At 32.9% G+C, this 19,608-nt stretch overlaps 1 protein-coding gene and 1 non-coding gene across 4 annotated transcripts in view; one reads left to right on the top strand and one right to left on the bottom strand.

Moving 5' to 3' along the window:
- The window catches only part of Spock3 (SPARC (osteonectin), cwcv and kazal like domains proteoglycan 3), a 348,872-nt gene that overhangs the window by 219,756 nt on the left and 109,508 nt on the right, over positions 1-19,608 (bottom strand). For all 3 annotated transcript variants that reach the window (XM_076914195.1, XM_076914194.1, XM_076914196.1), the window contains exon 3: positions 3,078-3,123. In XM_076914195.1, coding sequence (XP_076770310.1) covers positions 3,078-3,123 — 46 coding nt within the window. The remainder of the gene's footprint in view (positions 1-3,077; positions 3,124-19,608) is intronic.
- On the top strand, positions 8,116-8,248 carry LOC117722128 (small nucleolar RNA SNORA70). Its single transcript, XR_004608514.1, has one exon. It is a non-coding gene; the product is annotated as a small nucleolar RNA SNORA70 (small nucleolar RNA).

The following is a 19,608-nucleotide window of genomic DNA, read 5'->3' as shown; positions in this document are numbered from 1 at the left end:
GTTAACTTGTGAATGTCTCTGTATTTTTTCATAATAAATAAAGAACACAATGTCTATGCCTTATTCCAGAAGATTCATGTCCTCATTAAAACTATTTTTCAGTTAATTTCAGTTGTGTCAACTCATGATTAACCACACTAATGAAGGGAAGTAATAGCACAGAGAACTCAACATGGACAAATGCAAAGCAATTTATTTGTGGCATCTGTGTATTTTCTTTAATTCTGTAGCAGAGGTACAAACATCAAAATGATTTTACTTAAAAATACAAAACTATTATAATTTTCTAAGATTTTATCTATTTTAGTAGATATAAAGGCAAACTAGTGATGCCATGATGAATTAAAAAATTGTAAATGAGATTTTTATAATTGTCACAGAGAAAACTGTAAAACATGAGATATGTATGAACAAGAAACTAGTTAACAGAAACACACACATATATATATATTTGTGCATATATATACATATATATGTATATATAGTTTTTATACTTGTCTATGTTATATTCATGCAGACAGAAAGATTTTGAAGTACTATAGAAAAATCTAAGTAATACCTAATACTAAAAGTATTTCATCAGAAAAGCATAAATGATAGCAAATAAAAATGTACTACTAAAAGAAATCTACTTATATTTGTATTCTACAGTTATCCATAAATACATAAAGATAAGCATACATAAGATTCATTCTAATTTATCTTGTATTCAACAGAGCAATTAGCTGTTAAAAATGATTTCCTATTGAAGAAAATGTTAACTAAAGGAATTAGAAATGCATTAGAAATTAATATATCTTAATTTTGTATTATTTATGTCTCATGGAGTATTGAAAAATTCTCTTCCTTCCAGAGTGGTTCACAAATGATGATACATATATTTCAATATATTATGGTTCTGAACTAAAAATAACATTTATCCGTTTTTAAATATTAATAATATAAGTCCTGTCAAACAACATTTTAGAGCTGATAGTATAGAAAATAATGCAGACCTGAGGCATAGAAAGTAGTAACATGTTTATATTTATTTTAAAAATAAGGCTTTGTGATTGTAGGAAAAGAGACGATTTCTCAGTGTATATTACGTGCACATATAGAAACAAACACCACACTGAGTACCACTGAAATCTGTGATCAGAATGCTAAAGATATATCAGGGCCAATCCAGTTCTTATATGTTATTGTTAATCTATGATTTTCAATAGCACATAGAAGTTAGGACACTGGAATCAGCAGTTAGAATTCCCAAACTCAAATCTTTACTATTCCTTTTGGGACAACCATTACATGGGTAGGAAGTTGACTACCTCAATTCTTCAATATTTTTCTGAACTCCAAAGAGTCATTGCAATGGTTAAATAAACTGGTATATTTTTATTTTATAAATAATGATGATATTAGAAACTTTTCATAAATTTTACCTAATATTGCATCATAAAATCCTTAATAAATATAACATCTATGATTTATATTTAATAAGGCATTATTCTAATACTTGTCATTGAAGACTAAATCATTTTCATACTACATTTGCTTGTAGTAACATCTCCTATGATAATCAGTGTTACACAAGTAAAGAATAGTCATAATTCAATGCATTCCCCACCCCCACACAGGGGGCACTAAAGAATCTTTGTTATAACAGCACTTACCAAGAATGACAAGTTTAAGTGTTTACAGATAATTTCCAGTTGTCAGGGTTTATAATTCCACCATAAAAATTCATTTTCCAAGAAGAAATATAAATGTATTTCATTCTGCTTGACATGTTTCCATTGCATTTTTTTTTCTTAACACATTGGCATGATTTATTTGTAAACCAAGAGAAAAATAAATTATTTAAATGCTGGTATGAAGACTCAATAGATAACACCAGGGGTATTATGGTGATATAATGTGAAGAAGATAATAAAGTACTAAATTTGGAGCATGGGTACGGTACAAATGACCGCTTTTCATGTTAAAATAACATTGCCATGATGATGGTTCACGTCGAGATCTACAGATTATTTAACCTAACATACAAATATTTCTAGATATAAGTTCATAGTTTAGGTATTAAATATACCCCCTAGAGATTGAAGTATTAATGGATTGTCTTTCAATTGAGGAATATTGTGAAGTAACAGACCCTTAACAAGTGGAGAGTTGCTGGTCCTTGAGGGGCATTCATTGACAGAAGGCCAGGGAACACTGAATCCTCCATCTTTTTCTTAGTGTCCTCACTTGTGATGTAAATGCTTTGTTCCCTAATGTTATTCCTTCCCAGGTACCCACACCTAAGGGCAACTCTTGCCTAAACTTGAGCCTCCAGGAAAATGCCCAATAACCAGCTTTTATTTTCTGCATAATTGATGTAAGTATTTTATTATACCTATAGGAAAATGACAGATTCCTAAGCAATATTTCTTCAGCAGATGGTACCTATGCAGAGAACAATATTCTCTCAAACATAAAATTCTTGTTTTAAAAATTTAAAAACACATCATGGATCCAATATCACAGGATCTAGTGAGTACATTTAGATTGTTATGAGATGGAGATTGCCAGTATCATGGTACATGCTTGCTGGTCAGTACAGCTTTCCTTCTTCAGGAGAGCTAGTAAGAGGCAAGCTCTAAGTTGTGAAGTACAGAAAAGTATTTAGTGCCTAGCATTTTCTTTAAGGTCTGTCTAAGGCCTTAGTTGAATATAACTAAAAAGGGTATTCCATTTTCAATGAAATATTTTAATCAACAAAGTGGAGACAGCAAAGATATTTCTTTGGAAATTTTGCACAAATAAATCTATTACCACATTGGTACCCCTGAAAACTAGATGAAGGACCTTGTAACAATCAATAAAAATCTCAAATCAGTAATCTAAAACATGTTTCTAAAAATAAATTCCATTCCGACATAATCATGCACATAATTATCTTATTTCTAATTTTATCATATTAAAATAACATAGTTAATGCATATATGTTTATGTGTTTAGCATTTTTAATGTAAACCAGGCAATAAATAGTATTTCTAAAGTATAGCAATTGTGAACATTTAAATATTTTTGTATTGAAATAATTAGATTTTTACCTTGGTCAAATGGTTTTCCTGGACTCCAAGAGCGGAAATAATCATCCTAAGGAAGGAAAATAAGATGATTTAGGTATATATGATCAATTAAATGCATGGATTCATATAATATGAAATAATATATGAAACATAGAAGCAATATACGAACCTCTACTTCCTGCAATGGCAAGCAGCAAATTTTAAAAAGCAAAAAGAAAAGGAACAAGAGAAAAGAATAGTTATCAAAAAGGAACAAATTGTTTATAAGTTAAAGAAAAATACTTTAATACACGTACTCATTTTCATTGGAAGCCAGGGGTTACTGTAACAATTTAATTATTTTTGTTGCTACTTCTCTTAAATATTATAATGAGCTACTTTCAGTTGCAATTCAAAGTGCAATATAACATGCAGATAATTACCCCTAAGCTAATAAGCTGTAAAGTATCTTACTAGATTCCAATTATAGAACTTCATTTCCCACTAGTACAATAGTAAATGGATCCATTAATATAACAGGGAAAATATCAAGTGATTCTGCAATAGCCCATAGAGTATAAATAGACTTTATGCAAATCATTCACATGTTAATTGAATAACCAAGGAGTTCATCAAAATGCAATTGGGAGATTGAGAAAATGCACACCTAATTAAATCCTGGTTAATGTTTAAATATTTAATATAGGGAAACATATATAATATATTTATTATGTATTTAGTAAATGTAACTGAACGATATAAAATTGGAGCAATTCAAACTAACAAAATTTAAAATGCAAATCCAAATGGACCTCCTATAGCTTTGATTTTAAAGCCTAGGAGACTACTTCATCCATATTGTCATCAATCATGAATAAAAACAATTCTACAGCTCCAATTAATACACTCCTTTTATAAAGATAATATAGTATAAGAAACAAAGCATATCATGATGAAGTTGCAATAATTCCCAGGCATATAACCAGACTCACTCACTTTGATAAAAAGCTATAATACTCATATATTATTAAAAGGACATCAGGAAGTATTTTTTCTTTTATTGCTTTGTTTTACACACACACACACACCAAATACACACACACACCAAATACACACACACACACACACCAAATACACACACACACACACACACACACACAGACACAGTCCGCATACTCTTGCACTCAAACAGTCTTATTTTCTTTCCCTCCCACCTCTTTTACTTCTCCTCCCAGGCCGTTCTCCCACATCCATGTGTTTTTGTTTTTGTTTTTTTTTTTCTGCTTTTTTTTTTTTTTTTCAGTTTTTTAACCAAAGTTTTAACCAGGAGCTTATGTGTGACCATGGGTTAGGTACTATTGTTTTGTTGTTGTTAATTTTCTTTTGTTTTGTTTGTTTGTTTTAATATAAGAATTTCAGTGGTGTTTCCAGTTAACACTGGAAAATTCTGTCTTCCCTTCGCATAGAAACTATAATTACCTCATATTTCTATATGGAAATGTAAACTCTTGACTCACAACATGACTGCTGACAGTAGTCATGTGCAGACCTGCTGGATGTCTCAGTCATGAGATGATGATTGTGTCATGGCAATATGATAGCACTGCACAGATCTTCCTCTGTCTTCTCTGTCTTATATCCTACTTCCCTACTCTGTTGTTTACCTCCCTGGACCGTAAGGACCATATGAATATCTTACTGAGGGATGAACACTACTGAATTGCTACTAATTCTCAGTATTCTCTGCAGTCACATGCCTCTGAATTTCCTTCATGGTAAAGAGAAATTTCTCCAATTAAGACTGAGAGGATCATGTGTTTATATGTATAAAGAAGTATATAGACATTTTTATTTTAATTATGGAAATAATCACAATTATTAAATACTATTGTAATATCAACTCATTCCCAAGTTAAACGCCATTTTAATGTTTTCTTCTTATTATATCTTTTGTGCTACCCACACAGGTCAAATGAAAGAAGAGAACAATCCCTAGGAGCCATATTTGTCAGTCTTGTTTTGTGCCCAAATAAGGTTATATTAAGAGAGACAAATGATGGCAGTTTGCACTAATAGTTTCTGTTCTAAATTATGTAACATTAGATTAAGGGAGAATAGTGTCCCAGGGTAATTAAATAAACATTGATTGTTTAAATTCTTTAAAAAATCTCTGTTTAAAAACAATTACTGAATGATAGAATTCTTGGAAAACTTAGAGGTAAAATTAAATTACTTCAATAATAATCTAAAGTACCAGAGCCACAAAGATACCTAAGTGGTTAAGAGTATTACTGACTGTAACGTGGTCAAGAGCTTGGCTCCAGAATCCATGTTGGTACCTTTCAACCACCCTCAACTCAAGTTTCAGAGCACTTGACAGTCTCATCTGAATTCTTATAGAAGTGATCTCATGTGTACACAAACATATAAATATATATGTACGTACACACAAACACACACAGACACACACACTCACAATTAACAATAAAATAAAATACTTCCAAATTCAATGTGAAGAGAATATCATGTTTATGCAATACCTTTTACCTTTAAAACTACATGTCCCTGCTTCAAGATCTGAGCACCTTTCATTTAAAGAATGAAAAAGATAGGACAGCTATATTTTTAAGTCTCCCATAAAACCTGACAGATACTAAACCAGAGCACAACTACAATAGGCTGAGTAAAGTTGAACTTGATTCTTCTGGCTTTACCACTTGGGAAGATGTTCTTTGTAGAACACCAATGATCTAGAACTAAGGTCCACAGGAACAAAATTGGAAAAATAAAACACAGAAATTTGAGAGAAATGCTTTGTGTGTATTATGTATATTGTTATTACATATAATAACATATATGCCACATTTTGTTATTATATATAATATAATAATTAATATATATGCCAAAAGAACATCAAGAATATGAGGGCCTGAACACTGATGCTCCTTGGCAAAGATTGCCTCATCTTTGTTAATTCCCTTGGGTATCTTATGACAGTTAACAAAACCTTTCCATTTTTCTTTTGCTCAAAAAAAAATATCTGTTTTAAAGGAGAAAATATTGGTAAGATTTAACCTCAGTCTAATGTAATTAACCATTTACAGACTATCATGACAAAGTATGATCACATTGGACTGATAGCTATACAAACCTGTCATTAGAACACTCTAGAATATGTGAAGTGCAACACTCAAGGACTCTGCATGTGACAGCACATGAGTTCCGTTTATGGGCTACTTTTATACCGATTATTTGTGTTCTCCCATTGGCAGACTTTACGTTATTTTCCCTGTTTACTTATTCATTAGTTTTTTTTTTTTTTTTTTGACAATGTTTTGGCTTCGTTAAATCTTGGAAGTTTTTCAAGATGGATAGTACAATTATTATTTTTTTCTTACAGAAGTGTTCACTCAACCACAACTTTTTTCCCTTCAAAGTGCTTTGTGTCAATATAAGTTGTTACTTGTCTTCAATTTGGATGTGAAACAAGCTACTCAGGCATTTAGTAAAGACCTAGAAAAATTGCTCTCAATTGAATAAACTTTGTTCTAGGAAAATGAAGTAAAGTATGAGTCATTGAAAAACAAAGTGTCACTCATGTGAAAAATCTCACACAAGAAATTACACATCCCATAAGCATTTACTATAGCTAATATTAGACCTTTGTCAATTTCTTCTGCTTAAAGAAATAATTGCTAGTTTTTCATAACAGCGCATATATAAGAAAATGTGCTGTGTATGGTATTACTTAAAATATCTTGTTCCTTGTGGTGCAATGGCTGAATTTCTTTCTATTTTGAGGTGTGTGTGTGTGTGCGTGTGTGTGTTTGTTTTCAACAAAAACATTGCTATTCATAGTATTTCAATCCACATAATTCTTTCTTGTGTCAAGAACAATGGACCGTTTTGTGCTTTGTAAGCTATTTGCAGCACCCTGGGCCCCAGTAAGAAAAATCAGAAGGCATTGTCCCTCAAGGTTTGACAAGCATAAAAGTCTCCAGATATTGACAAATGTCTTCTGGGAGAAATAACATTCATTTCAAAAACACTGATGTAGAATTACTGGGATACATTGAAAGGATATTGAAGCAAAATATGATATAGCTGAAAAGTGTTATCACTAACAGATTTTCTGACTAAATGTTTTATAATATTGACAGCTTTTTACAAAGTTATGTTTTCAAAAACCTACTGGACTAGATATAAAATTTTGCATAAATTTCTCATAATTCAGCTTTGCCTCCAACAATCTAGGCTTTCATATTGTTCATAACAGTCTTTATAAAATAATGATAATTAATGTCTGAAAACTTTTCTGCTTTCTTATAAACAGAGTGCAATTTTTGGAAGTTAGGAATAAACACTACTCATAAAAATCAAAAGACTTTGCATTTATAGCTCATCACAACATGGTTTGTTGCAGGTAATCTGGGTTATATGAAGAAGTTTGTATCTGAAGGTTAGCTGCTTCTCTCATTTGTGCCTTCATTGCCACTTTTATATTGAAATACAACTCCAATCAAAATTCCAATTATGTTTTTCATATATATATATATATATATATATATATTCATATTCCTGTAACTTTACCTACCTGGCTTATGAAAATCGGAAAAAAACTAAACACTGGAGAAAAGGTAAGAACATCAACAAATTACAAAAACGAATCTGTTTTGTGAGAAGCCGAATTCGCCATTAAAAGATGGCGCAGGCTTCTGCTTCCTGGTTCTTCACGGAAGCTTTACTTGAGAATGCGCCTGTGCTTGGCGCAAAAACCAAGTAAGACAATTGGATGAAAGATTTGAGCCAATGAGGGATCTGCACGTCTCCCAAAGCTCTATTTAAGCAGTGGGCTTTCTGAGCTCGGTGTCCTTCCCCTTTTCTCCATCTTGAAGAGCTGTTCAATAAATGCTGTCAGAAGAATCCTGAGTGTGGGTTCTCCTTATCGGCGAGGCTGTGCGCTACACTGTTTATCTATATGTAGATAGGTGAAACTAGAGCACTCTCTATACTCCTGTGCAAAAATCAACTCCAAAGGTATCAAAGACATATAATGAAAGATATTAAAATGAAATGATGTTTGAAACTATTTACGATGACAAAGTGTCTTTCCCATAAGACCTGGTGTGCAATGGTGGCAAACTGCAGTCTCCTGAGTTATGTATGAAGCCTGTTGCCTATATGTATTGCCCTATGGGACCCTGGAGAGAATTTTATGGCTATTATTCCAGTCTCTGCCTCAGTACTTTTCTCATTCTAGGCTCTAGACAGTAATATGTGTTGCCTTTGAGTAGCCTGAATGCACAGAGGCTAGGATTTACATTGGGTAGGTCATCATGTCCATCCACATAAAGCTGCAGAAGAAGGAACATGTGATTGAAGCACTGTGTAGAGCAAAATTCAAGTTTCCTGGTGGGAAGAATCCATGTCTCAGAAAAGTGGGGATTTAGCATGTTTGGCAGAGATGAATTTAAAGACATGTTCATTGAGAAACAGCTCATTCTTGATGTCTGGAGTGTCAAATACATTTCCCATCATGGTTCTCCAGACAAGTGGCAAGCCTTGCATTCCTGGGAGATTTTAGAGTGCTGTCCTGTACTTTATCTAATTATGTTCAGTAATAAATCTTACATCCAGAATACTTGATTGAGAGAGAGGAAGGAAAGAAGGCAGGAGGAGAAAGAAGGAATGAAGGGAAGGCAGGAAAGAAGGGAGGGAGGGAAGAAAGGAAGGAAGAAAGAATGAAAAGAAGGAATGGAGAAATGGAGGAAGGGAGAAGCAAGTTATTAAATGCTAGAGAAGAAGATAAGAAACATTCTATAAAATGTTGGTATGAGGAATGACTCTAAAGAATTATCCTGTGGATCAAGAAATCACATCACTGATTTACATATTGAACTCTCCAAATTAAAAGCCTTCTTATAGCAAAGGCATGATTAAGCAAAGGTGAAGAGGTGGCCCATAAGAAGAAAAGATTATTTGTCAGATACATATCTGAGACAAGATTGATATTTAATATGTGAAGAAATAAAAAAATAAGTATCAAAATATAAGCAACACAATAAAAAATAGTCAGATTATTTCAGCTCCAGTTTTGGACATTTTATAATTCATGAAAGTGAAGTTCCTGGTCTGTAGAAGTCAATGAACTTTAAAGATGATTCTCCTAACTACATTCTAAATAGGGTACGAAAAAAAAGAGTTTCAACCTCTTATTCTTAACAGACAATTGGGTTTCATAAATTGCTTTACCAATAACATATGGAAGGATATATTCAGGAGTTCTAAATCTAGATAATGACAAATGTTCCATCTCTCCACCAAGATGTTCAACCACCTAGTGATGCTTTTAGTTTATACCCTCCACTCTTCATATAAAACCTTGGTCAGCTCTTAGTCACATGATGGAGCCATGGTAGACAGCCAGTGACCCAAGCTCATTACTCACTTTACTGATGAAAGATAAAAACTCAATGTGAGAAACAGATGCTTATAGACAGTGCATGGAACTATGAGAGATAATAGAAAACTGGTTATTAATTCTCAATACTGGGGTATATTTATGATTTTTAAAAAGTGACTGGAAGTCCTTACACCATGCTTTTAGATATTAATAAAAAGAGAGAATCTTTGTGATTCAACTTGAGAGTATGTGTTCAGACACATTACAAAATCTCTAAAGTGCCTTTTTCAGCTGATATAGGTGTAATGCATCAAGTAACACCTTACATCAATCTCTCACTAAGGATTTGGTGCAGCATAATGACATGAGCCTTAGATTGCCATTATCCAATCTTGTAACAGAACTTTGGGGCATATATTGAGGAACTACCTGACTACTTGGCCCTGAACAGATGTCAGTTCTACTTTATTCATAATACTATTGAAGTTTCTGATTTATTCACTAACTTACTTTCTCTTTTCCTGGGATATTTATTCACCCATTAACTCTAAACAGTTTTCTTATCTAATTTTCCAACCTTAAATGAATGATCTCTGTTTGGTTAGGACATGTCACTATCACTGAAGTCAAATACTACTATTCACAAGGAAGAAAAATCAGTCCTTGTCTCAAATTTCACCCAAGTAGGAAATTAAAACAATGGAGGAGGTAGAATGATGCTGACCTCCTCTTCAGGGAAAGAGACAGAGTGAGAGATCCCACACTAAAATCTTAACAAGTATTTCAATCAGCAAAATGCTTATATTTGGAATAAGTATAAAAATCAGATAGCAGTCATCTTTAAAATTTCTAAATTTATATATTATGTTCAAATATTTAGAAGCAAAGCAAAATAAAATAACCTATTATGCATATTGCCACATTGCTAATTCTTCAGTATGAATGGGAAAAAATAAAAATAATATTATAATTGGGTGACATCTTCAAAAATAATATGCATATTTCATAATCCTATTTTTATGATTTGTGATCAAAATCTTTCAAAGCCTCTCATCCACAAATTCAGATTTTCCAATTAGGTCTAGCACAGCATTTGATTTAGTTTCTGTGCCTTAGATAAATTATGGCACATTCACCTCTTATGATAGCCAAGAACATAAAAGTAGTAATGTGTTGTTTTAAAATTCATTCTATGTTACCATATTACTGTCCTTACTGCTGGTCCTATTATGAGAACAATGGCTATCTTAATAACTTAGTACATAAATTTTACAAAACAGGAATGGTCTCTCTGCAAAAATCCTTAAACCAATTTGGTCAGGAATGTTGTAAGTATAAGAAATGGTTTGTCTGAGGAGGAAAAAATTATTTCTGTGAAGCAAATTATCTGTTTCAGGCCCCCAGGTGTCACATTTATTATCTAAGTAGCATACATTTTTCCAGGTGGAGTCCTAAAATTCAGAAAGTATTCATTTATAACTCTTCAGTGAGCATTTTATTTTTTAAAAGTATTTTATTGCCCCTGACTCACCACAGATTAAATACATAAATAAAATAAATTGTGAGAAAAAGGCTGTGCTGGTGGGATGACTCGTCAACTGTTTCTGGAAATTCTTATAACTAAGGTAAGAATTGCTCTGATTTTATAGATAATATATCCTGGTTTATCATACATTAACATATGAAGCTCATGATTCAAATATATATATATAATATATATATATATACACATATGTCTATATATACATATACATATACATATACATATACATATACATATACATATACATATACATATACATATATATATATATATATGTTGCATTCTATGTTACCTCATTACCATACCATCTTTACTTCTGGTCCTATTATGAGAAGAATGGTAACATGTGTATATATGTTACCAAAGGATAAGGAGAAGCTATTCTTGTTTTATCTGTATTTTACAATCTTCTGTGTCATAATTTCCCCTTGGCCAGATTCTATTTTCTGTTTTTCTACATATAAAACTATAGCCAGTTAGGCAGGTCTTTTCTGTTTTTCTACATATAGTCAAGATTAGCAGTCAAACTACAGCCAGTTAGGCAGGTCTATACTTTACAAAGCTGACTGGATAATAGTCCCACCCAATCTTTTCCATACTGTTACATATGTTTTGGAACTTATAACAGAGGTTCTGACATCTTAAAATGTTCTATGGTTTGTTTGCATTCTGCTTTGTTTTAGTAAAAGGAACCTGCATTACATTGTTCTACACTGTAATTCCACAACAGAAGACATGTATACAAGGTCAGAAAATAAGATTTAATAGAATGTCAATTTGTTTACATAAGAAGCCAAAATCTTGTGAAGATCTTTCATTTTGGATCAAGCTATTAGATATTGGAATGGAGAGTTGTTTCACTACTTAAAACCACTTGTTTCTCTTGCAGAGACCCATGTTTGATTTTCAGCACACACTTGGTGTCTTATGAGCATCTGTTACTTCAATTCTAGGGAATTGTTGTCTTGTTTTGACCTTGTAGCATGTGTGCTACAGGTACACACATGCATGCAAAACAGTCATGCCCATAAAATAAAATCAAAAAATATTATTAGATATCAATTTGAAACATATTACCACAAACCTGACATGCTTAGGAATATCACTCTTTTAATTCTGATAATACTCAAATAATACAACACATGTACCAATGAAGAAATTATAAAAGACATAAAAATTCTAGAATTAAATGAAAATAGCATAGGAACACCTAAGAGACAAAGAGTCCTATAAAGAAAGTTTATAGACTTAAACATCTAGAACCCTTTAAATAAAGTTCTTATTACTATACCTTCCAAAATTGGGTGAAAAGTGATTTCAAACATGGAAGGTCTCAAGACTGACCCAGTACAAGATACAATGCAAAACTTTTGGTTTTCAAAATAAGGGTAGAAACTAAGAACCTACTGAAGTGTCAGAGGTGACTGGGGTAAGCTCCAGGTGTAGAGACTCATAGCAGGCAGTAATGCAGGAGGGACAGGCAAAGATGCATTGAAGACAGACTGAGATTAACTCTCAGAAAAAAAAGTAGGAATAGAACCTGAACTGGCAAGCAACCCTTCCTGCAACTGGTTCCTTTCATGAATGTTGAACGTCTGCTGAAAGAAGTAAAGTTACTTGTGACCTAAAAACATACCATTAGACTTTTGGGAAAGAAAGAAGAAACAATGCTCCTAAGAAATAATGGAAGAAATTAAGATTGGATCAGGAATGAATGAAATAGAAACAACAAAAAACAAAAAGTAAAACAAAAACAAAAACAACAACAACAGCAGCAGCAACAACAACAAAAACAACCCAAATAACCTATGAAATATAAGTTGGTTCTTCCAATCACTGACACTACTAATGATAGTCATGCTGGCAGACAGGATCCTAGCATAACTGCCCCCTGAGAGGCTCCACTCAGCAGCTGATGGAAACAGATTGAGACACCCACAGCCAAACAATAGATAAGAGTTTGGGAAGTCTTGTGGAAGGGCTGGGAGAAGGACTGAAGAGCCTGGAAGGGATAGAAATTCCACTGGAAGACAAACAGAGCTAACTAACCTTGATCCTTCCCTTCTGGGCTCACAGAGACTAAATCATCAATCAAAGAACAAGCATGGGCTGAGTCTAGTCCCATCCTTATCTCCTTACCCCCTACCGCCTACCTGCTACCCCACACATATATAGCAGCTTGTTCTCCATGCCGGTCCTCAAACAACTGGTGAGAGCCATGGGAGTACAGGGTGGACCTTGACAATGTTCCCTGTCTGTAGATACCATTTCCCTAACTTGGCTGCCTTGTCTGGCTTCAGTGGGAGAAGATGCACTTAGTCCTGCAGTGACTTCATGTGCCACAGTGAATTGCTACCCAGCAGGACCTCCCCCTTCTCAGAGAGGAAAGGAAAGGCTGTGTGAGGTGGAAGGACTAGGAGGGGGGCTATAATCAGGATATAAATTAAATAAATAAATAAATAAATAAATGACTTAATAACATATAATAAATAAGAGATAAGCATAAAAAGTCAGTTGATTGAAATAATACATTTCACAAACCTTTAGTCAAATTTACCAAAAAATAAAGAATTCTATGGAATGGAAAGGCAACATTATACAATCAACAAAATTAGGAATACCATAGGAATATAATTTTTAAAACTCTATTTTGTTAAAATAAAAATCTAGATAAATTGGTGGATTTTTAGGTTTATATGACCTACTAAAATTAAACTGACTTAAAATAAAGCTTTTCAAATATATATAATACCAACAATTTTGAAACAGTAATAAAAGGTCTATCAATTAAAATGAGATCAAGGACCAAAATGATTTTATTTATGTCTGAATAAAATTCAACTGAATATAGATGCCACATTTTACTTACCCATTCATCTTTTGATATGGATCTAAGCTTATTTTAGAACTTAAATAGTTTTAAGTACTGCTAAAGTACAAATACCGTTGCACTTGCCTCTATAGACTGCTGTCTTGGAGTCTTTCAGGAGTGTCTCCACATGACTGTTAAGCTGGCTGTTAAGGCAGTGTGGTAGTTGTATACTGACTGGAGTGATTTACATTCCTTTCAGCAGTGCATAAGAATTTCCTTATCTCTATGTCATTATTAGAAATTGTTGTTGTTCACTTTCTAAACTTATATTAAAGTAAAAATTACACCAAAATGAAATGAGCTAATAAGTCAATAAAAGAGACAGAGAAGGAGCTAAATGACTATTATTAAGTAAAGAAACCACCTAAAAAGGAATGCATGTATATGGTATTTGGAAAAAATAGTAGAACTTTTAAGAAAATAAAGTAATATTAATTACCAGAGGATTAGAAAAGAGGAAAGAATAAAAATGAGGAAGGATCAAAAGACCTTTAGGGCTAAGAAGCCATTGTGAGTCACAATGCAATGATAGATCCAAGTCATTTATATCTTTATAAGCCCATAACATACATGGTATATAAAGTGTTCTTCATAAAATTTAGGAACTTTAAATAATAAAGGTGTAGCTTCATTCGTTGCAATAAACACACACAGAGATGATTGGTGGAGTCTGTATACAGGAGTTCAGAAAATGTGTAAAAAGTCTGGACCTTCTGATCTTCTGGCCAATATTGCTGTGGATATTAAATTGCTCTAAGAATAAAATAAGCTACTGTAAAATTTTATAACATAGGTAATATATAATGTAGTTCATTTTTATTACTCTAATTATAATAAAGTACACACAATCAAAAACCTTAAATGATCCTGAAATTACACACAATATACAGGAAAATAAAATGGTACCCTGTAAGCCTATGAATAGCCTTTATCAGCATGACAAATCTATAGAACAAATAAAGCTTTAAGAAGGCAAAAGACATTTATTGAAGGGTGGGTCACTAAGTAATTATGCTTATTTATTGAACTTAGTGTTGGAACTATATGGAGAAAAAATAGATAAAAGAATGAATAGATTAGAGGGAAGGAATAAACAAATGAACAAAGAAAGAATGAAGCAATGTTGAGAGGAAGTAAAAAAGAAGGATTAGGGAGTTGAGAGAGGAAGGAAGGAGAGTCTGCTTTAAACAATCTTTCAATACATTTATGGTTCTGGCACTAAGTTAACTTCTGGCCACGGTGATGTGTGTAATATGGGTGTCTTTCTTTACATCACATTACAGATTACTAGAGACAATTTCATTTTACATCCATAGACTATCAGAGTCTAGACCCAAATTACCTGCTTCTGAAATCTATACTAGCAATCATTTTAATATGTTGTAATTTTCAGTTTTAATTTTGTTAGCTGATTATCAATTACGGATAGCATATTGCTATGCAAACCAATTAGAATGTTCTACCTAAATTACTATGACTCATTCACTTAATTAACAAGTACTGATGATCAAAAATATTCAAAATCTAAGAAAAAATGTAAAATAATCAAGTAAAATGAAAAACATCCTTAACTTTCTTGAGTGTAGAATTTGTTTGTGCTGCTATGGACAATATACAGGTAATTATAGTATATAATGGAGAATGTATCCAATCTTTCAGATCACTGTCTTATAAATTTATTCTATTTTGATATTTACATTTTATTCTTTGTTTCTTGAAATGGTATTTATGTGAATGCAATATTTTTTTTAAAAGGCTTCCTCAAGTATATGTAAAAGGATCTACACAGAAACCTTACATGCAGGCTTAAAAGCACTGTCAATATTAAAATGAGGTATCTGAATATCAGAGACTATCTGAAGTAAACTTTTAAAATGTAAAATTAGAACTTGCTGCTTCCCTTTGCAAAATGGACCAGTTTTCAGAACTTTCGAACCTATTAAGGACTTTTCAGTACTCAACACGAATTGTTTTGTCAGCATCCATTCATGAGGAACGGCCTATATCCCGACCTATATCCCCTGACAGAACCTAATTTATGTTCCTCGCTGTGTTTTCCTTGAATATCCCTGGATTTAATTATCTGGAAAAAATAAACTATTCCTTTTGACAAGAAATATTGTTTCTTGGTTTTTTTCTCCCATGTCTATAAACAATTAGAGGCAATGTCTGATAAAACTAGGAAAAGAAATCTTTAAAGATTAAGTATACCAGGAAAACAACTGGCCATGGAGCCTGTTCAAAGGGGCCATTTTCTTAGTTTAAATCTGTGATTAGATGCCGAGAACACGTAAGAAAAAAAAATTCCAATGTAATGGCCAATTTCTTTTGGAATATGTGATTAATATTGTCAGTCAATTGAATCTTGTAAGCAGTTCAAAATGTTGTTAATTACAGTCCTGGGGAAGGCAAATTCAATACCCAGCATTTTGAAGCAAAAGTAAATGGAATGTTATAGTGCTGGCAACTGTACTGAATTCAGAGCATCGCCAACCTGCTCCACATATTATCCTAGTTGTTTATAGACCTCCTGATATGATATTTAAAATGTAACTGTAATGTGAGTATTAAATTAGACCAGAACTGTGTTTACTAGCTTCAAGTCGTGAAGCCATATGTGCTATAAAAATAAAAGTATTTAGAGAGTTGACAAAGCAGAAAGCTGAGTCAAAAACTCCTTATGATGATGAATGTAAGATCATCTTCTATCTGGGCCAAGCAGTCAATCTGTCAAGTAGAGGTTCTGCAAATGCATGCATGACAAATAGGTATTTTGCAGATGTTCCTTATTTCTAAGGTTTTTACCAGCCTTGACTATTTCTCTTACTTCCATAATATTCCCTGAACCTTAGGTGTGGGAGTTGTTTTTTAGCTGTATGCTTTGGCTCTGGACTCTATCAGTCTGTATTTTTATTGGTTGTGTTTTGCGGTAATGGTCTCTGTCCATACCCTAGGCACGGCAATTCTCTACTTCTTGATTCTGTTTAAAGTTATCCAACCAAACTCTGAGTACTAAGTTGGGTCTTTTGTTACACCCTCATCCTGGGATGCTTCTTCATGCCTTTTTGCTCTTACTTGCTAAAATAGGAACTGAATCCAAGTTGTTTGATAACATTCAGTCTAGTGGTTGTTGGACAAGGCTCCATACTGTTTCATTTCCCAATATCTCCATATACAAACTGGTAAGTGAGTGTATAACTGGTATTTGGGTATCAACACTCACATCTATGTAGAACACTTTGCCAATCTTAAGACATCAAAGCAGAGTTCTTCAATCTAACTTCATACTTGTAGTTAGAGCAGGATTAGATTTGGACTTTGGTTTATAAAACTGTTTCTTTGAAATGCTTTGTTCAATATGATTTTTACAATTCAGGAAAGTATTGAAATGGTATTAATTATGAGAAAGCTATTAATTGCATATATAAATATTAATTTTATGCAGATGCCAATAACAAAAAGTATTATAAAATTTACACAACTTTTTACTTTTCTTTGCTCGTGTTTCTTGAAAAGAAATTATAGCAATAAATTCTTATAACTTAGTTTCTTTAGCTACAGAATATTTGAGCCCATATTTCCACATTGTGTTTTCAGTTTAGAAATAAATTATTTTGTGATGGTACCTGGCAGTTTTCAACCTGAAAGGCATGCTAGTACCAGTGGGTGACCACTTAAGAGAAGGTGTGGGTGTTAATCAAGGTTACTTCAAGTAAGAAAAGGAAAGCTTTAGTTTTTATAATCTGAACTCTCTGAAGATTATCAAGTTTCTGAATCTAGGAAAGTTTATGTTCCTAATACACTTAGATATTTTTAGTTAATGTTAAAATTTATGAATAAAAACAGATTGCAATTATCTAAACATGCCAGGTGGCACACTGTTATTATATTTCTTCGATCTGACAACTGTGATGAAATTTATCTAGTTTGTTTGTTTAATCTACATTGCTTATAAATAGTCATTTGTAATGGCAATAGTATTTTTTACATTATTTTTTCTAAAAATAAATCATTTTCAAAGCACTAGGGAAACATTTCTAATCTGTCTTTCTTTAGCTTCTTTTTGGTCATTTGTACTAGTGATCCAAGCATATTAAACAAATATCAAATTTATAGTACTTATGTTAAGCTTGTTAGAGGTGGAAAGTTATAGAACAGAATGAAGCAAATACACTCATAAGTAGAAGGAAAGAAATAGTCAAACTCAGGGCTAAAATCAACCAGTTAGAAACAAAAATAAAGTTAAAAAGAATCAACAAATCCAAGAGCTGGGTCTTTGAGAAAAATCAACAAAATAGACAAACACTTTGTCAAAGTAACTAAAGGGCACAGACACAGTTTTCAAATTAACAAAGTCAGAAATGAAAATGGAGACATAACAACAGAACCTGAGGAAATTCAAAAAATCATCAGAACCTACTACAAAGGCCTACTCTATAAAAGTGGAAAATCAAGAAGGGATAATTTTTCTAGACATATACTATGTATCAAAGTTAACTCAAGATCAGGTAAACTATCTACACCGTCCCATAACCCCTTAACAAATAGAATTAGTCATTAAAAACCTCCCAAACAAAAAAAGCCCAGGGTCAGATTGTTTTAGTGCAGAATTCTACCAGACCTTCAAAGAAGCCAGTACTCCTCAAACTGTCCCACAAAATAGAAACAAAGGAATGCTACCTTATTCATTTTATGAAGCTACAGTTACTCTGATACTTAAACCACACAGACCCAACAAAGAAAGAGGACTTAAGACCAATCTCGCTTATGAATATTTATGAAAAAAATACTCAATAAAATTCTTGCAAAACACATCCAAGAAAACATCAAAACCGTCATTTACCACAATCAAATAGGCCTCATCCCAGGGATGCAGGGGATGGTTCAATATATGAAAATTCATCAAGGCAGTATACTATATAAACAAACTCAAAGGATAAACATGATCATTTCATTAGATGTTGAAAAAGTCTTTGACAAAATACAACATTCCTTCATGTTAAAAGTGTTGGAGATGTCAGGAATTCATGAAACTTACCTAAATATAATAAAAGCAATATATAGCAACCAACTATCAACAACAAATTAAATGGAGACAAACCAAAAGCAAACCCACTAAACTCTAGGATAAAACTAGTTGCCTACTCTCTTTCTAGACCACTCTTGGAGGTATATCCAAAAGACATCCCACCATATCAAAAGAGCACATACTCTACCATGTTCATAGAAGCCTTGTTAGTAATAGCAAGAAGCTGGAAACAACCCAGATGAGCCTCAACCAAAGATAATTACAGAAAATGTGTAATATTATTCATCTATTAAAAAATGAGGACATCATGAATTTTGCAGGCAAATGGATAGAACTAGAAAATATCATCCTGAGTGAGGTAACTCAGACCGAAAAGGACATGCATAGTATGTACTCACAATATAAGTGGATATTAGCCAAAAATTATAGAATACCTAGGATAAAACCTACAGAGGGTAAGAAGTGACCCAAGCAGAAATGACTAAGTGAGTAGGCTTCAATCCCACTTAGAAGGGGGGAGGAAATAATTACAGAAAGCAGAGGGAGGCAGGGAATCTAGGTGGGAGGGGAAAGCAGAACCGGATCATATATGGGGGTAGAAGACATGGGAGAAGCCCCGAGGACCAAAGAAATGAATGGAAATAAATACCCTGGTAGGTGAGAGGTAAGGACACCCTCTAGAAAGAACCACAGACCCAGAAGGTGAGAGACTCTCAGGACTCATTG

This window comes from Arvicanthis niloticus, chromosome 16 (genome assembly GCF_011762505.2).
Source record: "Arvicanthis niloticus isolate mArvNil1 chromosome 16, mArvNil1.pat.X, whole genome shotgun sequence".
NCBI classification, from domain to species: Eukaryota; Metazoa; Chordata; class Mammalia; order Rodentia; family Muridae; genus Arvicanthis; species Arvicanthis niloticus.
The sequence above is the reverse complement of the archived record's forward strand: the minus strand, read 5'-3'. Positions and strand labels throughout refer to the sequence as shown.